At 37.8% G+C, this 15503-nt stretch overlaps 2 protein-coding genes across 2 annotated transcripts; both read left to right on the top strand.

The window, feature by feature from the left end:
- Window positions 1-350: 350 nt before the first annotated feature.
- Window positions 351-1406, top strand: LOC112097866. The gene is made up of 3 exons (XM_024183456.1): window positions 351-590; window positions 666-986; window positions 1104-1406. The coding sequence occupies exons 1-3, from the start codon at window positions 351-353 to the stop codon at window positions 1404-1406; spliced, it is 864 nt and encodes a 287-aa protein (XP_024039224.1).
- A 267-nt stretch (window positions 1407-1673) lies between these two features.
- On the top strand, window positions 1674-5277 carry LOC112097865. The gene is made up of 5 exons (XM_024183455.1): window positions 1674-2066; window positions 2170-2608; window positions 2870-3926; window positions 4029-4275; window positions 4786-5277. The coding sequence occupies exons 1-5, from the start codon at window positions 1674-1676 to the stop codon at window positions 5275-5277; spliced, it is 2628 nt and encodes an 875-aa protein (XP_024039223.1).
- Window positions 5278-15503: the final 10226 nt, after the last annotated feature.

Here is a 15503-nt window from a genome sequence, read left to right as displayed (position 1 = left end):
TCGTTGCAACTGTAATTATTTGAATAAAGATTGTCATAGCATAAAATTGTACAAAATCACTCAATAATGTTCAGTCAACGACAAAAAAAAATTCATGTTTATTATTGATGTTCATTCATCGGAGAACAAAATCCATTAAATATGAAGCTTAATTTTCAAGGGCAGTATGGGCAGAAAGTTGGTAAACTCAGCAGTGAATTGTTTGGGAGCTGAAAACTCTTTTAGAAAGGAAAAAAAAATTTAAAAAAAATTGGTGGGTAGATTAGAAAAAAAAAAAAAGAGCCCCCTTTTTTGCTAAAACATATTAAAACAGAATGTTGCTAGAAGAAAAAGTCCAAGTAACAGAGAAAATGTCGGAGAGCTCTGAAAACTCTAAACTCCACGAAAACCCTAACTTGCTGAAAGTGATTCCACCCCCGTTGCCTAAAGATCGGTCCACAAAAAAGGCTCGCTTTCGTAGCCATGGTACGAACGAGGATAATCCACCACCGCTCTCTTTCAAGGATGCGCTTGTACCCCCTAGCCAACACAAAAACTTTGATGATATTGAGATGGAAAATGACTGGGACTTTGAACCTGACGATGTGACGGTTGGAGAGGATGGCACCATGCCAACTATCAAGTTCTCAAAATGAGTCCATGATAAACTGACTAAACCTTGGCAGAATTCTGTGGTAGTGAAGTTATTAGGGAGAAACATTGGATATAAGGTTTTGTGTAATCGACTGAAGGTAGTGTGGCCTATGATTCAGGATTTTTCAGTGATTGACCTAAAAAACAATTACTTTTTAGTTCGCCTCCACTCACCAAAGGATGCAATCTATGCTTTAACTGAGGGGCCATGGGTAATCTTTGGGCACTATTTAACAGTACAACCTTGGACTCCTCAATTCGATAGCACCATTACTGATATCGCCTCTGCAACTGTTTGGATCCGACTACCTGGTACGGCTTTTCATTTATACGATAAGCGTATTCCACTGAAGGTTAGACAACTTATGGGCACCATTATCAAGATTGATTATCATACCGAATCATGGGAGAGGGGAAAGTTTGCAAAGATTGTTGTCCGTATTTCTCTTTCTCAGCCTTTGGTGTCTTAGTTTAATTTAGACGGAAAAATTCAAAAGGTTAAATACGAAGGGTTGCCAATTATATGTTACCAGTGTGGTAAATATGGCCACAATAATATTGTTTGTCCTGAAAAACAAGTTTCGAATGGGGCTAAGGTCGGTAATTCTGAGAGCATTCCACTAGTTAATATGACAGTTGATAAGGATGGTGCCTCAGCTGTGGCTAACAACAGTAGTGAGAAATTAGGTCCATGGATGATTGTGGCACGGAAAGAGAGACCTAAAGTAGTTGTGGACAAGGAAAATATCACCGATTCGGAGAGGAATCAGTGAAATAATTATAGTACTACCTCCCGTTTTGCTGCCTTAACTGATGATCCTAATACAAATAGCGTGACGAAAATTACTGTTCAAAACCCCATCATTGTCCCTCCCTAATAACCAACTAAATCCATTACCGATCACTTTAACACCCGAAAAAACCATCCTCTGAAAACCCTTAGCACCTTAAAACCTCAAAACCACCTTTCCAAAGCTAAATAATTGGCCAAATCACAGCTTTCACGACCTTAACTACCAAACTCCAAAACATCTACTTCCATGCATGCAAATTTACGTCCCCATGTTACTAAAACTCTCTCTCCCAATACTTATGTCCCTAACCCAAATCCCTTAAGACATCCTCATAGCTTGCTCGTTGAACCCACCTTAATCTTGACAACCCTTGATCCTCACAAACGTACTGCAGTGACTATTCCCATAAATAACCATGAGATTGTGAGTAATCCACCAAGCGGCTCAAGTGGAAAAGAGGCTGACAACCTGGAACAACAACTTTACCCAAATCACCTAACTGATCCTCTCGATGAAAAGGATGACGGAGCTATTAATACAATGGTGTTTTATGATGGTGATCCTCAACTTGCATTTAGCAATGAAGATGAAGACATTATGTCTGATGATGAAAATATTGTTGTTAATGAAACTCCTGGAGTGCATGGAGGAGCGACTTTAGGGCTTAGTATGTAAGGAGTTCATGCTTATCTCTTTGCTTATATTTCTTATGATGTACAACATATTGTTTTGGAATTGCCAGGGAGCACTCTCGCCTGGATTTTGCAGGACTTTTAAGACTTTTGTTAGTAATTATAGACTGAATCTGGTTGCTTTATTCGAGCCTCGCATTAGTGGATCCAAGGCTGATGGTTTCATTAAAAAAAATGGTTTCCAGAGATCTCACCGAGTGGAAGCTAAGGGTTTTTCTGGTGGCATTTGGATTATATGGGATGACAGGTTTGAGGTGGAGTTTATCATCAATCATAGTCAATTTATTCATTTCAAAATTATTGATTCGAGAGGTTTTAGTTCTTGGGTCACGGTAGTTTATGCTAGTCCGATTCCCATGGTAAGGAAAATTCTATGGTCTAAGTTAGATGAAGTTTCCAAGTCTATTGATGGTCCGTGGATGATTGGCGGGGACTTCAATGCAGTTAGAAAAGTATCTGAAAAGAAAGGAGGGTCAGCCAGAATTAATGGTGTGTGTGACCTCTTTAATGGATGGTTCCATCGAAACCATCTCATGGAACCTTCCTTTAAGGGTCCCAAATACACATGATAAAAAGGCAACTTATCGAAAAGATTGGATCGTGTGGTTTGTAATGAAGAGTGGATGATGATGAACGATGCAGCGGAAGTTTTCCACATCCCCAAATTAAATTCCGATCATAGACCAGTGATGTTTCACTGTAGAAAAAATAATTTGGCTCCTACGGGCGTGAAATCTTTTTGGTTTTTAGCTCCTTGGCTAACTGATGAGAGGTTCCAACCCTTTGTGGAAAATAACTGGAAGCGCAACTTGAACTGTACTAATGCTACCGCTGATTTTATCAACAAACTGGGAAACTGGAATAAAGACATTTTTGACAATATTTTTAAAAGGAAAAAGGAACTGCTGGCTAGAATTGGTGGAATCCAACGGTTTTTGGAGAAGCGTCATTCTAGGAGTTTAAGCAAGTTAGAAACTAAGCTAAAGAGAGATCTTGAAAAAGTTTTAACTCAAGAGGAAGTGTTATGGTTCCAAAAATCTTGGAGAGAATGGATTGTCTATCGGGATAGGAACAAGGCCTTTTTCCATCAAAATGCTATTGACAGACGTCGACGAAATAGAATTGACATGATAAAAAATGACGTGGGGCAGTGGATCCATGATGAAGCTGATATTAAAGCCCATGTAGTTTATTACTTTTTTAACTTGTACATGAAAGAGGGAGGTGTTCATGTCCAATACCCTTTTACTCTTGATTTCCCTTTAATTGATAATGATGTTCTGAACAGTCTGATCAGAATTGTTGATGATGCAGAGATCAAAGATACGATCTTTAGCATAAGCCCAATGAAAGCCCCAGGAGTAGAAGGCCTCATGCCATCTTCTTCCAAACTCAATGGCATGTGGTGGGGTCCTCAGTTTGTTAGCTTATTAAAGATTTTTTTCTCGAGAAAGCAATTGCCCAAGGAGTTAAACCAAACTCTTATTGTACTGATACCCAAGACCAATAATCCAGATTCTCTCAAATTATTTAGACCTATTAGTCTTTGCACAGTGGTTTACAAGACTATAACTAAATTGGTGGCTAATTGCCTCAAAACCATTCTGCCGCAACTCATTGGCCCTGCTCAGACAAGTTTTGTTCCTGGGAGGCATATAATTGAAAACGTTATTGTTGCCCAGGAAATCATCCACTCCATGAAGAACAAAGGGGGCAAAACTGGTCAGATGGCTATCAAGGTTGATCTAGAAAAGGCGTATGACCGTTTGAGTTGGGATTTTATTCAAAAGACCCTAGGGGTGATTGGGTAACCAAGGGACTTGATTCGTATTATAATGGAGTGTGTAACTACAGCTTTGATGCAACTTTTGTAAAATGGTGAGCTCACAGAAAGTTTTATCTTATCTAGAGGAATGAGACAGGGGGACCCTTTATCCCCTTATATTTTTGTCATGTGCATCGAGAGGCTCAATCACGGAATCAATCAGGCAGTTCGGAGTGAGGTTTGGAAACCAATCAGGCTTATTCATGGAGGTATTCCTATTACTCATTTATTTTTCGCTGATGATCTTCTTCTTCTTGCAGAGGCTTCTGGTGAGCAAGCTCATGTGATTAATAAGGTTTTGGATACCTTTTGTTTAAGCTCTGGAGAAAAGGTGAACAGAGCAAAGACCCAAATTTTCTTCTCTCGAAATGTTCAGAAGGACACAATCCGAGAGATAAAAAATACACTCGGGTTTTCAGTAACAAAGAACCTCGGTAAATACCTTGGTATGCCCATCCTTCACTCCCGAGTTACCAAGGCAACTTATCAAGAGATCTTAGATAAAGTTTAGCAGCGTTTATCAGGCTGGAATGCCAAGCATCTCTCTCTATCGGGAAGAATAACTTTAGCACAATTGGTAATTCAAGCTCTCTCAGTTTATGCCATGCAATCAACAAAAATTCTAGCTTCGGTTCTTATCAAAATTGATCAAAGCTGCAAGAATTTTATTTGGAGTGGAAATACAGAAAAAAGAAAATTGAATCTCATCCAGTGGGACACTCTATGCCAACCCAAATCGTGTGAGGGCCTTGGTCTTAAAAATTTATCTCATATGCATATGGCTTTGCTGATGAAAATTAGGTGAGGCCTAGTCAACTCTCCTAATGATTTTTGGGTTCAGGTTATGGCTTCTAAGTACAAGATTGATACCACTTGTCTTCCTAATAGCTTACAAACGAGGAACGGGTCTTACTTGTGGCGTGCTGTGGAGAAGGTTTGGGATCATGATTTGAAGGGAACTCATTGGGCCCTTGGGGATGGAACAAGAGTGAAACTCTGGTGGGATTTATGGCTCAATGAGGCTGATAACTTACAATCATATGCCCAGAACCCAATCCCTGATCAGCTGATTAATTTATGTGTAGTTGATTTTTCATATAGCAATGGCAATTGGAATTGGCAATTATTTGCTCCTTTGTTACCCAACCACATAATTCTAAAGATTGCTGCAGTTAAAGCTCCTTGTGCTAATAGTGGTGAGGATCAATGTTACTGGACTTACTCTAATACAGGGCATTTCACGGCAAAATCTGCATACCTCTCCTTGCACCAGTCCAATAATGTGGCCGATAACTCTTTGTGGAATTTGGCTTGGAAATGGAATGGACCTTAAAGTATTAGAACCTTTATTTGGCTCGCCATAAGCAATAGGCTAAAAACAAAGTTTGAGCTTCATCGAAGGCACATTACTACGGATGCTACTTGTTGTAGTTGCGGCCACTACCTTGAAGATACCATTCATGTGTTGAGGGATTGTATTATTGCTTGGCAAGTGTGGCTTAGATTGGTTCCTAATAATCTATGGAATAATTTTTTTGATTTGGACTTAACGAGTTGGATCTACTACAATCTTAAGAACATGGGATTGATTAGGAGAGATGAAAAATGGCCCTGTATTTTTTGTGTTGCTCTGTGGTGGATTTGGTATTGGCAAACTCAATTCATTCATAATGAGGCAAACATCAGTGTTGTAAATATTGTGTTGGACATCATCCACCGTGCGACTGAAATTAATTCTTCCATGAAGAATATCATTAGACCAGGCCATGAAATGATCATCAAATGGTTGAAATGGACGCCCCCTCCTTGGCCTTTTTTAAATTAAATACAGATGGTGCTAGAAAGATTTCAAGACATGCAAGTGCAGGTGGCCTCATTAGAAATTATTGCGGAGAATGGGTTCATGGTTTTGGTATGAATATTGGCCATTGCACTATTACTGGGGCGAAGGTTTGGGGTCTTTTTCAAGGTTTGCAGCTTGCTTGGAATATTGGGATTCGACAACTACGTGTTGAAGTTGATAGTCGATGCACCATTAAAATCCTGGCCACAAATAACATTCATCCCAATGCTTACTCCTCTCTTATTCAGGGAATTAAAAGACTCCCTAACAGAGATTGGCAGGTATCTCTGTCGCACAGCTATAGAGAAACTAATTTTGCAGCTGATTACCTTGCCAACCAAGCTCTTCTTTTGCCTCTTGGGATCTATGTGTTTCCAACTCCTCCATCCGGAACTGAAGGGTGGCTGTTACATGATGTGTCTGGGTCTGCGTACCCACGAATGGTTGTTGCCTAGTTTTTAACTAAGCCCTTTTTGTATCAAAAGAAAATTAATTAATTAATTAAAAAAATGGTTCAAGCCCGGCCCTGGTTCTGTTTATTAACCATGGGCCTTGCGCTCGTCCAGCCCAATTCCCAGTGCCAAAAGTATAGAATTAACAATTAGCATGGCTCCGAGCGGATGGAATTAATGATCATTTTTGCAAGATTGGCAATGTTATTCCCTCTTTGAAGTGGCCAAGATCAAATGAAGGCCGATGGATTCGGGTAACCATCATTTAAGAAAATATGTATATATATTTCAAGTTGCAGGCCATATGAACTGTTTCATTTTATCACTTGCATGCAAAGGTTCAATGACCTAAACAAAACTTTGTTTTTACAATTTGCACTTTGCAAACTCAATTGGTCTTCAATAGATATTATCGAATTTATTGAAAAGCTAAATTTATACATTTATAGTATAATCCATTTATAAATGTTAGAGATAGAATTTTTTTCTCTCATAAATGTGGGTAGATAGGGGCGGAGACTTATGAAAACGAGGGACCATGGCACCTATAGGTTTTGAAAAATTTTGAAGCTTCTAAATGAATTATTAAATTAAGTATAAAAGGACTTATTTGACCCTACAAACTTGATATATGTACTTTATCTATAAGATAAAAATATAATTTTCAAATTCTGTAAAATAAAGTCAGAAGTGACTCAGTAGTTTGATTTTTATTTGTTAATTATTTTTTCATTTTGACAAAATGGTAAATAGCCTTTTAAAAATTTTATAAAACCTAGATAGCTCTTTGATTTTTATTTTGTTAATTATTTTTTCATTTTGTTTTTTACTTGCAATAGCATCCTCAATTCCGAAGTTCTTAGTGGATACATCACAATGATAGATGGAAAATCTTCTAAAATCAGTTCCCTACTAATACCTGAAGTTTGAACTTAGCCCTCTAGAAATTTTCTTCGAGCTTCGTTCATGTGCGAAGAACAAATATCCTCCTGGTTAAATAACAGAGGAGTGATCATTTCTTTCCAAGACTTCATCATTGCCACTAGAACTTCATGAAAAGATCTTCACATTTTTTGACCTGAGTGCTTGAGTGCTGGAATCTAATTTTAATGAAACAATTTTGAAGATTGTGGCTAATTGTAAATAAGAACATAGTCATTTTCTCTTAACAATTAAATGTTTACTATCAAGAAGCCATCCTTGTTTCTTTGAAAAATTGACATCAGAGATATAAGCCCGTTCCTATCCATCCGCAAAAGGTCACAGCACATTATTGGTGATTCATTTGCATTTATATTATAAAATTTTGAATAATTCAATTAAATTAAAAAAAAAAAAGATGCTACGTTTAAGTATTCTTCTCATCTTTCATGTAACCATCAAAAGTATGAATAGCAGAATTGTAACCATATCCTATTGTCATTGTTAATTTTAGCCATGGAGGTATATTTAAGTTGTTTCGGGGCAATAGATGTTTTCAGTTCTTGAGGAATTATAGGCCAAGTAGCAGGCTTTGAGGTTTCCCGAGATTTACATCTATTGTTTACTTCACCCGTGCTAAGATCATTAAAATACTTCTTATAAGTAGGATCAATCTAATTCACTCTTCCCACTTGTGATGACATCCACAAGAAAATTCTAAATAATAATAATGGAAACAATATTGGTGTGAGAACTAGTGCATTCTGGTTTATGGGCCTTATTGCAATTGAGGAAGAATATCTGGGTCTTAGAGCAGATTGACTTTAGCTGAGGGGTCATCGTGTAAATTGTTCCTACGATAGATCTTGACAAAATTTTCCTTGGTATTGTACTATATAATTATTAAAGAAATATATATATTTCAACAATAGCGTGATAGTCAAATAAAAAAAAAAAAAATTGTCGTGTACTCAAAATTCAATAAACACCTACCTCGTATTTATCCGAGTCAAAGAAACAAACCCAGAGCAATTGGATAGAATAGAATAAGAAGCCAGCTAAAACAGACAGAACACGAGAGGTTATAGAATTGGAATTATCTTTGACCCCACAGAGACAAATCTATGTTAGGTGAATCCTCGTAAGTTCCTTTCTAATCAATACAATAATTACAAAGGGTCAAATATTTGTACAAATTAATATAATATAGTAAGGTAAAATTAATTGATTAAAATATAAAAATAAAAAATTATATAGGTCTTAACTTATTTTTAATTCATCAATAATAATATGATTACTACTGATGGCTGAAAATTCCCACAAGGAAGAAGGTCGTTTGGGGACTTTTCACATTCGGCAAAAGGACGAAGATAATTAATATTTAATTTCTCACTCGGGAATGGATGGACCTCTCTCAATTCCCAATATTCTTAATTTTTATTATATATTTTTTAAAAGTTTTTAGTGAATGTTTTTAAATTGTAGTAGTATGGATGTAAATAAAAATAACCTAATATTTATAAAAGAATAATATAAATAAGAGATAATATAAAGACTTGTATAAAATTTATTATTATCTGTCATAAATGAAACTGCACAGTTAAATGCACAATTATAATGCATTCATTTAATTTACTTATACAAAACCATTTTTTTTTATTTTGTCATAGGATTTTGAAGATTATCAAAGATAATTTTTATAATAGATTAGTGTAAGAGGTATACTCATTTTTATGGATTTTTCAAACGTGATACTTTACATTTAAATAATTTCATTTATCATGTTGTAATGGTAATGGCATTTGCCTAGTTTGAAGGGAATATTCTTAATTGCCTTTAGTTTATTTTGATTAATTTCGTTGGTAAAATGTAATTTTATGCATAATATTATTATTGCAAGTTTAGAAATAAAATTGTTTAGGCATAAAATTGTCACTTGTTCAATGATCCCCATCTCCTCCCCTAAATTAATTATAACGTAGAAGGAGAGATTATAGGGATGCTAATCCCTTCCTTTTCCTGTTACCATGTATTTAGATGATATGTCACACCAATTATTACATATTTTTTTATACAAAAGTGTTTGTGGCTTTATTACTAGCATCAATTTGTACACATTCTTAATCTAAACTGTTTGTGGTTATATTATTATTCTAATGAATAATATGGTAACTAAATTAAAACTATTTAGAGGAAAAATGACATTAGCATCCCTTTAGCTTCAGAAAATGGTCACGGAGAAAATGATCAGACAAACATTTTCTTTAATATACACAGACCCTTTGTTGTGTTAAAGTCATATAAACCTTTTTCTAGACCCATAAACTCCCTTTTGTGTTTAAAAGTAATCATAAACTCACATAAATCACAAGAATAGTCTAAAGAGAGAGTTTGCATATCTCAAAAAGGAGTCCGAGTGACTTCTAAAAATATGGGGATATTTGAGACTATTTTACCAAACTACGAGGTGCTGGTGCGCTTTTTCCTATTTAAAATGAGTTTTGAGGTCTATTTATCTAAAGATTAAATATATGTTGGGTAATTTCTTAATACCAAATTAAAGGTGGTGAATTTTTTCTTTACATAAAATGACTAAATTGTCCTTTCTCATCTTCAAGCTCAAAAACTCCAAGCATTTTATGTAGCACAACTTATCAAAAATACTCTAGTGCTTATTAGCGTTGTTTCTGCAAAATTCCATGTTAGCTCTTGTCTCTTCAAAATTTTGTCTTTAACTATTTTTATAGTGGAATCATGGAGAGAAACTACTTACTTTCCCTTAATCTAAGTACAATTAATTTTGCATCTTTGGACGCATGGTCAAATAGGATTATTTATCGGTACAAATCCTTGCATGTACAAAAAATAATTAAAAATAAAACAATCACTTTGTTTCTAGGCATGCAATTTGTTAAGTTCATTATTTATAGAGTTGACATCTTATGGTAAATCTAGTTAAATTATAATTTTATTTATTGCATATCTTGTAATAGGGATTAATTTATTAATTCCCTAATTTAGTGAGATTCCAATTTATTAGGAATATTTATTTCCAATTTAATTAGATATCTAATTTAGAAAGTCTATTAATGATGAGATTCTATAATTGGCGCATGAGATCTACTTAGAGTTAGAAGTTCATTAAATGCTCTAGATATTTCTTGGGAGACAAGAAAGACAAGAATATCATATTTATTCCTATTCAGATTCATGGGAATTATAAGAGGAAATAAACTCTTATTTGGAAAGAATCCAAGTCTTTTAAGACTTGCTATTTTGGTGAAACCCTAATGCCTATATGAAGAGATGTATTTCACAATTGAAAGCACCCACAACACAGAAGTATAAAGCAGAGAAGCAAAATTCAGCCTCTTCCCCAGAGACTCCGGATTTGGTGCATAATGTTGTGTTGATTTGTTTATTTATCTTCTTTTTATCTTTGTGAAGAGTTTATGTGGATCTTGAATCACTAGACATTGAAGAATTGCTATTGATTACTTTGCGGAGTGCCTTGAGGATCGTGGATCAAGAAGGTTAGCAATTATTTAAGAGAAGCAGATTCAGTTTTATTAAACTTGCATGGAACTGCTTTGTATTGCTATAGAGTGTTACAATATATACACGTTACAACTAGCGTAAATAATGAAAGAGATAATAAGTAATACACTTCTTAACATAATGAACTACTGCACTTCTAAACATAATGAAATACTACCAACTAAGAACCTGAAGATCACGTTAAGCTATTACGCCCCCGCAAGAGAGGTGTACCGTCGAGAACACCGAGCTTAGACCGTGCACGCTCAAGGGGAAGTTGGGGAAGTGGCTTGGTTAAGATATCCGCAAGCTGATGCTCAGAAGGAACATGAGCAATAGACAACAAACCTTGCACAATCTTATCACGAACAAAATAAAAGTCAATTTCCACATGCTTCATACAAGAGTGATATCTAGGATTTGTGCAAACATGAGTGGCACCAAGATTGTCACAGAGCAGCTTGAGCATAGGAGTCCGAATACCAAGTTCTGAGAACAAGTGTCGAAGCCAACAAAGCTCAGAAAACGGTAGCAGCAATGGCGCGAAACTCGGCTTCAGTAGAGGAATGTGCCATAAACTTTTGCTTCTTCGAAGACCAGGAAATGTGATTCCCACCAAGGAAGATAGCGTAAGCACTCGTAGAGCTACGATCATCAAGATTGCCCCCCCAGTCAGAATCACTATAAGCAGCAAGTGCAGAGGATGAGGACTGGCGAAGAAAAAAGCCATGAAAAATTGTAGCTTTCAAGTAATGGAGAATGCACTTGGCAGCCTGCCAATGCAACTGAGAGGGACTTTGCATGAACTGAGATAGTTTGTTGACCGCAAAGCAGATGTCAGGACGAGTGAGAGTGAGATATTGCAAGGCACCAAGAAGTTGACAATAAGACGTACCATCAGCAGAGACAGAACCATCGGTTTGTTGAAGACCAACGGTGGCAGACAGAGGAGTGGCAATAGGTTTAGCATCAGTCATGCCAAACCGGTCCAAAAGAGAACGAACGTAGTGATGCTGAGAGAGAAACACACCAAACAAAGTGCGAAGCAACTCAAGCCCGAGAAAAATGATGCAGAGAGCCAAGGTCCTTGAGAGCAAAAATAGAAGCAAGACCATGAATGAAGTGCTGAATAACCCAGCCATGAGAACCAGTAATAATTAAGTCATCCACATAGACAAAAAAATAAATACGATGACCATCACGGTGATAAAGAAAAAGAGAAGCATCAGTCTTGCTTTGGCGAAATCCATAGGACAACAAAAATTTGTACAGAGTAGTAAACCATGCACGAGGCGTCTGCTTAAGGCCATACAGAGACTTGCATAACCTGCAGACAAAGGAAGGCCAGTTAGAATCAATAAAATCAGGCGGCTGCTTCATGTAAACCTCTTCGTCAAGAGAACCATTGAGGAAGGTGTTATTGATATCCAACTGACGAATCGGCCAACCAAATTGCAAGGCTAAGCAAAGAATAACACGAACGGTAGAGGTTTTAACAACAGGGCTGAAAGTATCGTGGTAGTCGAGACCAGGACGCTGAGTAAAGCCCTTAGCAACCAGCCGCGCTTTATACCTGTCAACAGAACCAGCGGGGTGGCATTTGACACGAAACACCCACTTACAACCAACCAAATTTTGAGAAGGTACAGGAGGAACAAGATCCCAAGTATGATTAGAAATAAGAGCATTATATTCAGTACGCATGGCCTGAAGCCATTGCAGGTCGGCAAGGGCAGCCTTAATACTAGTTGGTTCAACAGTGGAGGGCAGCGGATGTTTGGAAATAATAGGAGCGAGGGTAGTGTGGTCAAGCCGTTTTGGTTTATAAATGTTATTGCGTGACCGGGTTATCATTGGATGGGCTCGGGTCAGCAGTGGAGGTGGAGGTGTTGGTGGTGACGATGATGGGGCTGTTGGTGACGACGGGGAAGTAGACGGGGCCAGTGATGAAGGATTGGAGATGGGAGATGAGGGAGTTAGTACTGGTGCATGGACATGGGGAGGTAAAGAGTCATAAGTATGAGGGTTATGAATAATACCCGAAGTAGAGGCGAAAGAGGCCAGTGAAGAATCGGAGCTAGCAGGAAGCGAATCCGAAGTTGCAAGATGGGAACCACCTGGAGAAGAAGAGTGAACCGACAGAACCGAGACCGAAAAAATGGATGGAAACCAGGAGGTGAGTGAAACAGAGGAGGGAGAGGCAGTAGATGTGAGGGACTGATAGGGGAACTGAGACTCAATAAATTGAACGTCACGGGAAACATAAATCTTACCAGACTGAACATCTAAACACTTGTATGCACTTTGTTGTAGGCAATAACTGAGAAACACACAAGGCTTGGACCTGAGCTCTAGTTTGTTGCGCGTATATGGGTGTAACCATAGGAAACTGAGACACCCAAATACACGTAGATTGGCATAATTAGGATGGGCATCAGATAAGAGCCTGAAAGGACAGGTCATGGATGTAGTTTTGGATGGTAGACGATTAATTAAGTAGGTGGCGGTTTGAAACGCAAACATCCAAAAGCTAGGAGGTAGCGAGGCTTGATGAAGTAACGCCAACCCCGTCTCAACAATATGTCGATGACGACGTTCGACGACTCCATTATGTTGTGGTGTGTAGGGTGGTGTAAGCAGGTGATTAATGCCCGTCTGTTGAAAAAATGAGGTGAGTTTGAGGAACTCACCACCACCGTCGGTGTAAATATTACGAATAGTAGTACGAAAATAATTTTCAACAAGTGTTTTAAAACAAACAAATGTAAAGAAAACATCATATTTTAGCCGTAACGGAAAAAACCAGACATACTTAGTAAAATGATCAACAAAAATCATGTAGTACTTATAATTATCAAAGGAAGTAACAGGGGCAGGACCCCAAACATCAGAATATATTAAATCCAAGGGACGAGTACTACATAAAGAAGATTTGCCAAAAGGGAGCCGATGGCTCTTATTGCATAAACAAGACTCACAAGACTCAAAATCCAAGTGCGAAGACAAATTGAAGGTACGAAGAACAAATCAAAATATCCCTAGACGGATAACCTAGACGCTGATGCCAGTGAGCAGCATCAGTTTTTATTGTAGCATTTAAAGTCAGCAAGGCTGGAATGGGTAAAGAAAAAGCTGCCGGCCACTCATAGACACCCTGATTATTCTGGCCTTGCAAGAGGACCGCCCCCGTGCTCAAATCCTTCACCTGAAAATGATCACGAAAAAATTCCATTGAGGCTTTATTAACATTGCAAAATTTAGACACAGAGATTAAATTTCTATTGATAGTCGGAACATAAAGAATATTTTGCAAATAAAATTTTGAGTTAGAGGTACATAAGGAAGTTGAGCCAGTGTGAGATATACCAAGACCCATGCCATTACCAACAATGACGGAATCAGAACCATGGTAAGGACTATGAGTGCTCAAATTTCAGAGATCTCCTGTAACATGATGTAAGGTGGCGCTGTTGACTAACCAATTGGGGTTGGATGTGCCTGTGGTTGCTGCGTGGTTCATAGTCGGACTGTTTTTGTGGGAGGTAAAATCCGGACAATCCCGTGCTGCATGGCCCTTGGTACCGCAAAGTTGACAGTAGCCCTGGTACCCGGTGGGCTGCTTCTTTTGATATCCTCCATTGTTACGATACTGGCCTTGTGGGTTGCGATGATAATTTCTGTTGTTGCCATTTTGATTTTGATACCCACGATTAGGATCATTATTAAATCTCGGATTGCTGTCTCTTCTCTAGTTCTGATAAGGGCCACGGTTTGTTGTCTGCTGTTTGACTGCGGCATTGACAGTGATAGTCGTGTCTGTGGATTTTTCCTCTCGCTTTAACATATCTTCGTAATCTACAAGCTTTTCATATAGCTCATCAAAAGAAAGTGGTATCTCACGGATCCGAACACCAGCAATAATTTCTTTGAAATCTTTTCCTACGCCATTAATAATTTGTACCACGAGATCATCATCTGTAACAGGAACATCAATCAAAGTAATTTCATCAGAAATAGAACGTAAGTTATTTAAATATTTGGCAACAGGTTGTCCATCACGACGAGGTCGTGCAAGTCGTTCTCTAAGAGAGATAACACGACTACGGCTACGATTGGAGTATAGCCGTGCAAGCTTATCCCACGCTTGCTTGGATGTTGTGGAACTAGCTATGAGTGGGGCAACTCTTTCGGTGCAGGAGGCTAGGATGGAGTGAAAGATCAACTGATCTTGGCGTTTCCATAAGGTATAGGCTGTGTTGATGGTAGGCGGACCATTATTGCTGCCAGTTTGATACTGAGAAGGGCACTCAGATGTGCCATCAATGTAACCTGTCAGATTATAGCCAAAAGCTAAAGAGAGGAATTGCGCTCTCCATGTAAAATAATTTTCGGGTGTAAGCCGTATAGGCAATTGGGCAGCGGCGTTGATTGAAACACAATCATTGGCTTGGTTATTTGATGAGTGGAGACTTTGGCTGGCTGGTGAAAGATTGGAGATGGTTGAGGGTTCGGTGGCCATGGTGAGAGAAAAGAAAAAGGATCGATTTACTCTTGTTAGAGAGAGAGAGAGAGCTCTGATACCATATTAAACTTGCATGGAACTGCTTTGTATTGCTATAAGTGTTACAATATATGCACGTTACAACTACCGTAAATAATGAAAGAGATAATAAGTAATACACTTCTTAACATAATGAACTACTGCACTTCTAAACAAAATGAAATACTACCAACTAAGAATGTGAAGATCACGTTAAGCTATTAAGTTTAAGGTTGAGTAAACCGTCTGGTGATAAACTATAAGTG

This window comes from Citrus clementina, unplaced genomic scaffold (assembly GCF_000493195.1).
Source record: "Citrus clementina cultivar Clemenules unplaced genomic scaffold, Citrus_clementina_v1.0 scaffold_5, whole genome shotgun sequence".
NCBI classification, from domain to species: Eukaryota; Viridiplantae; Streptophyta; class Magnoliopsida; order Sapindales; family Rutaceae; genus Citrus; species Citrus x clementina.
The sequence above is the reverse complement of the archived record's forward strand: the minus strand, read 5'-3'. Positions and strand labels throughout refer to the sequence as shown.

Bases quoted from the DNA above. Each gene is read 5' to 3' on its own strand.
- LOC112097866 (XM_024183456.1), top strand. From the start codon at position 351: ATGTCGGAGAGCTCTGAAAACTCTAAACTCCACGAAAACCCTAACTTG. The intron at 591-665 runs GTTGGAGAGGAT...AAACCTTGGCAG, and splicing joins TTGAACCTGACGATGTGACG to AATTCTGTGGTAGTGAAGTT. The intron at 987-1,103 runs GTTAGACAACTT...TTGGTGTCTTAG, and splicing joins ATAAGCGTATTCCACTGAAG to TTTAATTTAGACGGAAAAAT.
- LOC112097865 (XM_024183455.1), top strand. From the start codon at position 1,674: ATGCATGCAAATTTACGTCCCCATGTTACTAAAACTCTCTCTCCCAAT. The intron at 3,927-4,028 runs GTAACCAAGGGA...TATCTTATCTAG, and splicing joins AAGACCCTAGGGGTGATTGG to AGGAATGAGACAGGGGGACC. The intron at 4,276-4,785 runs GTGAACAGAGCA...TTTTGGGTTCAG, and splicing joins GTTTAAGCTCTGGAGAAAAG to GTTATGGCTTCTAAGTACAA.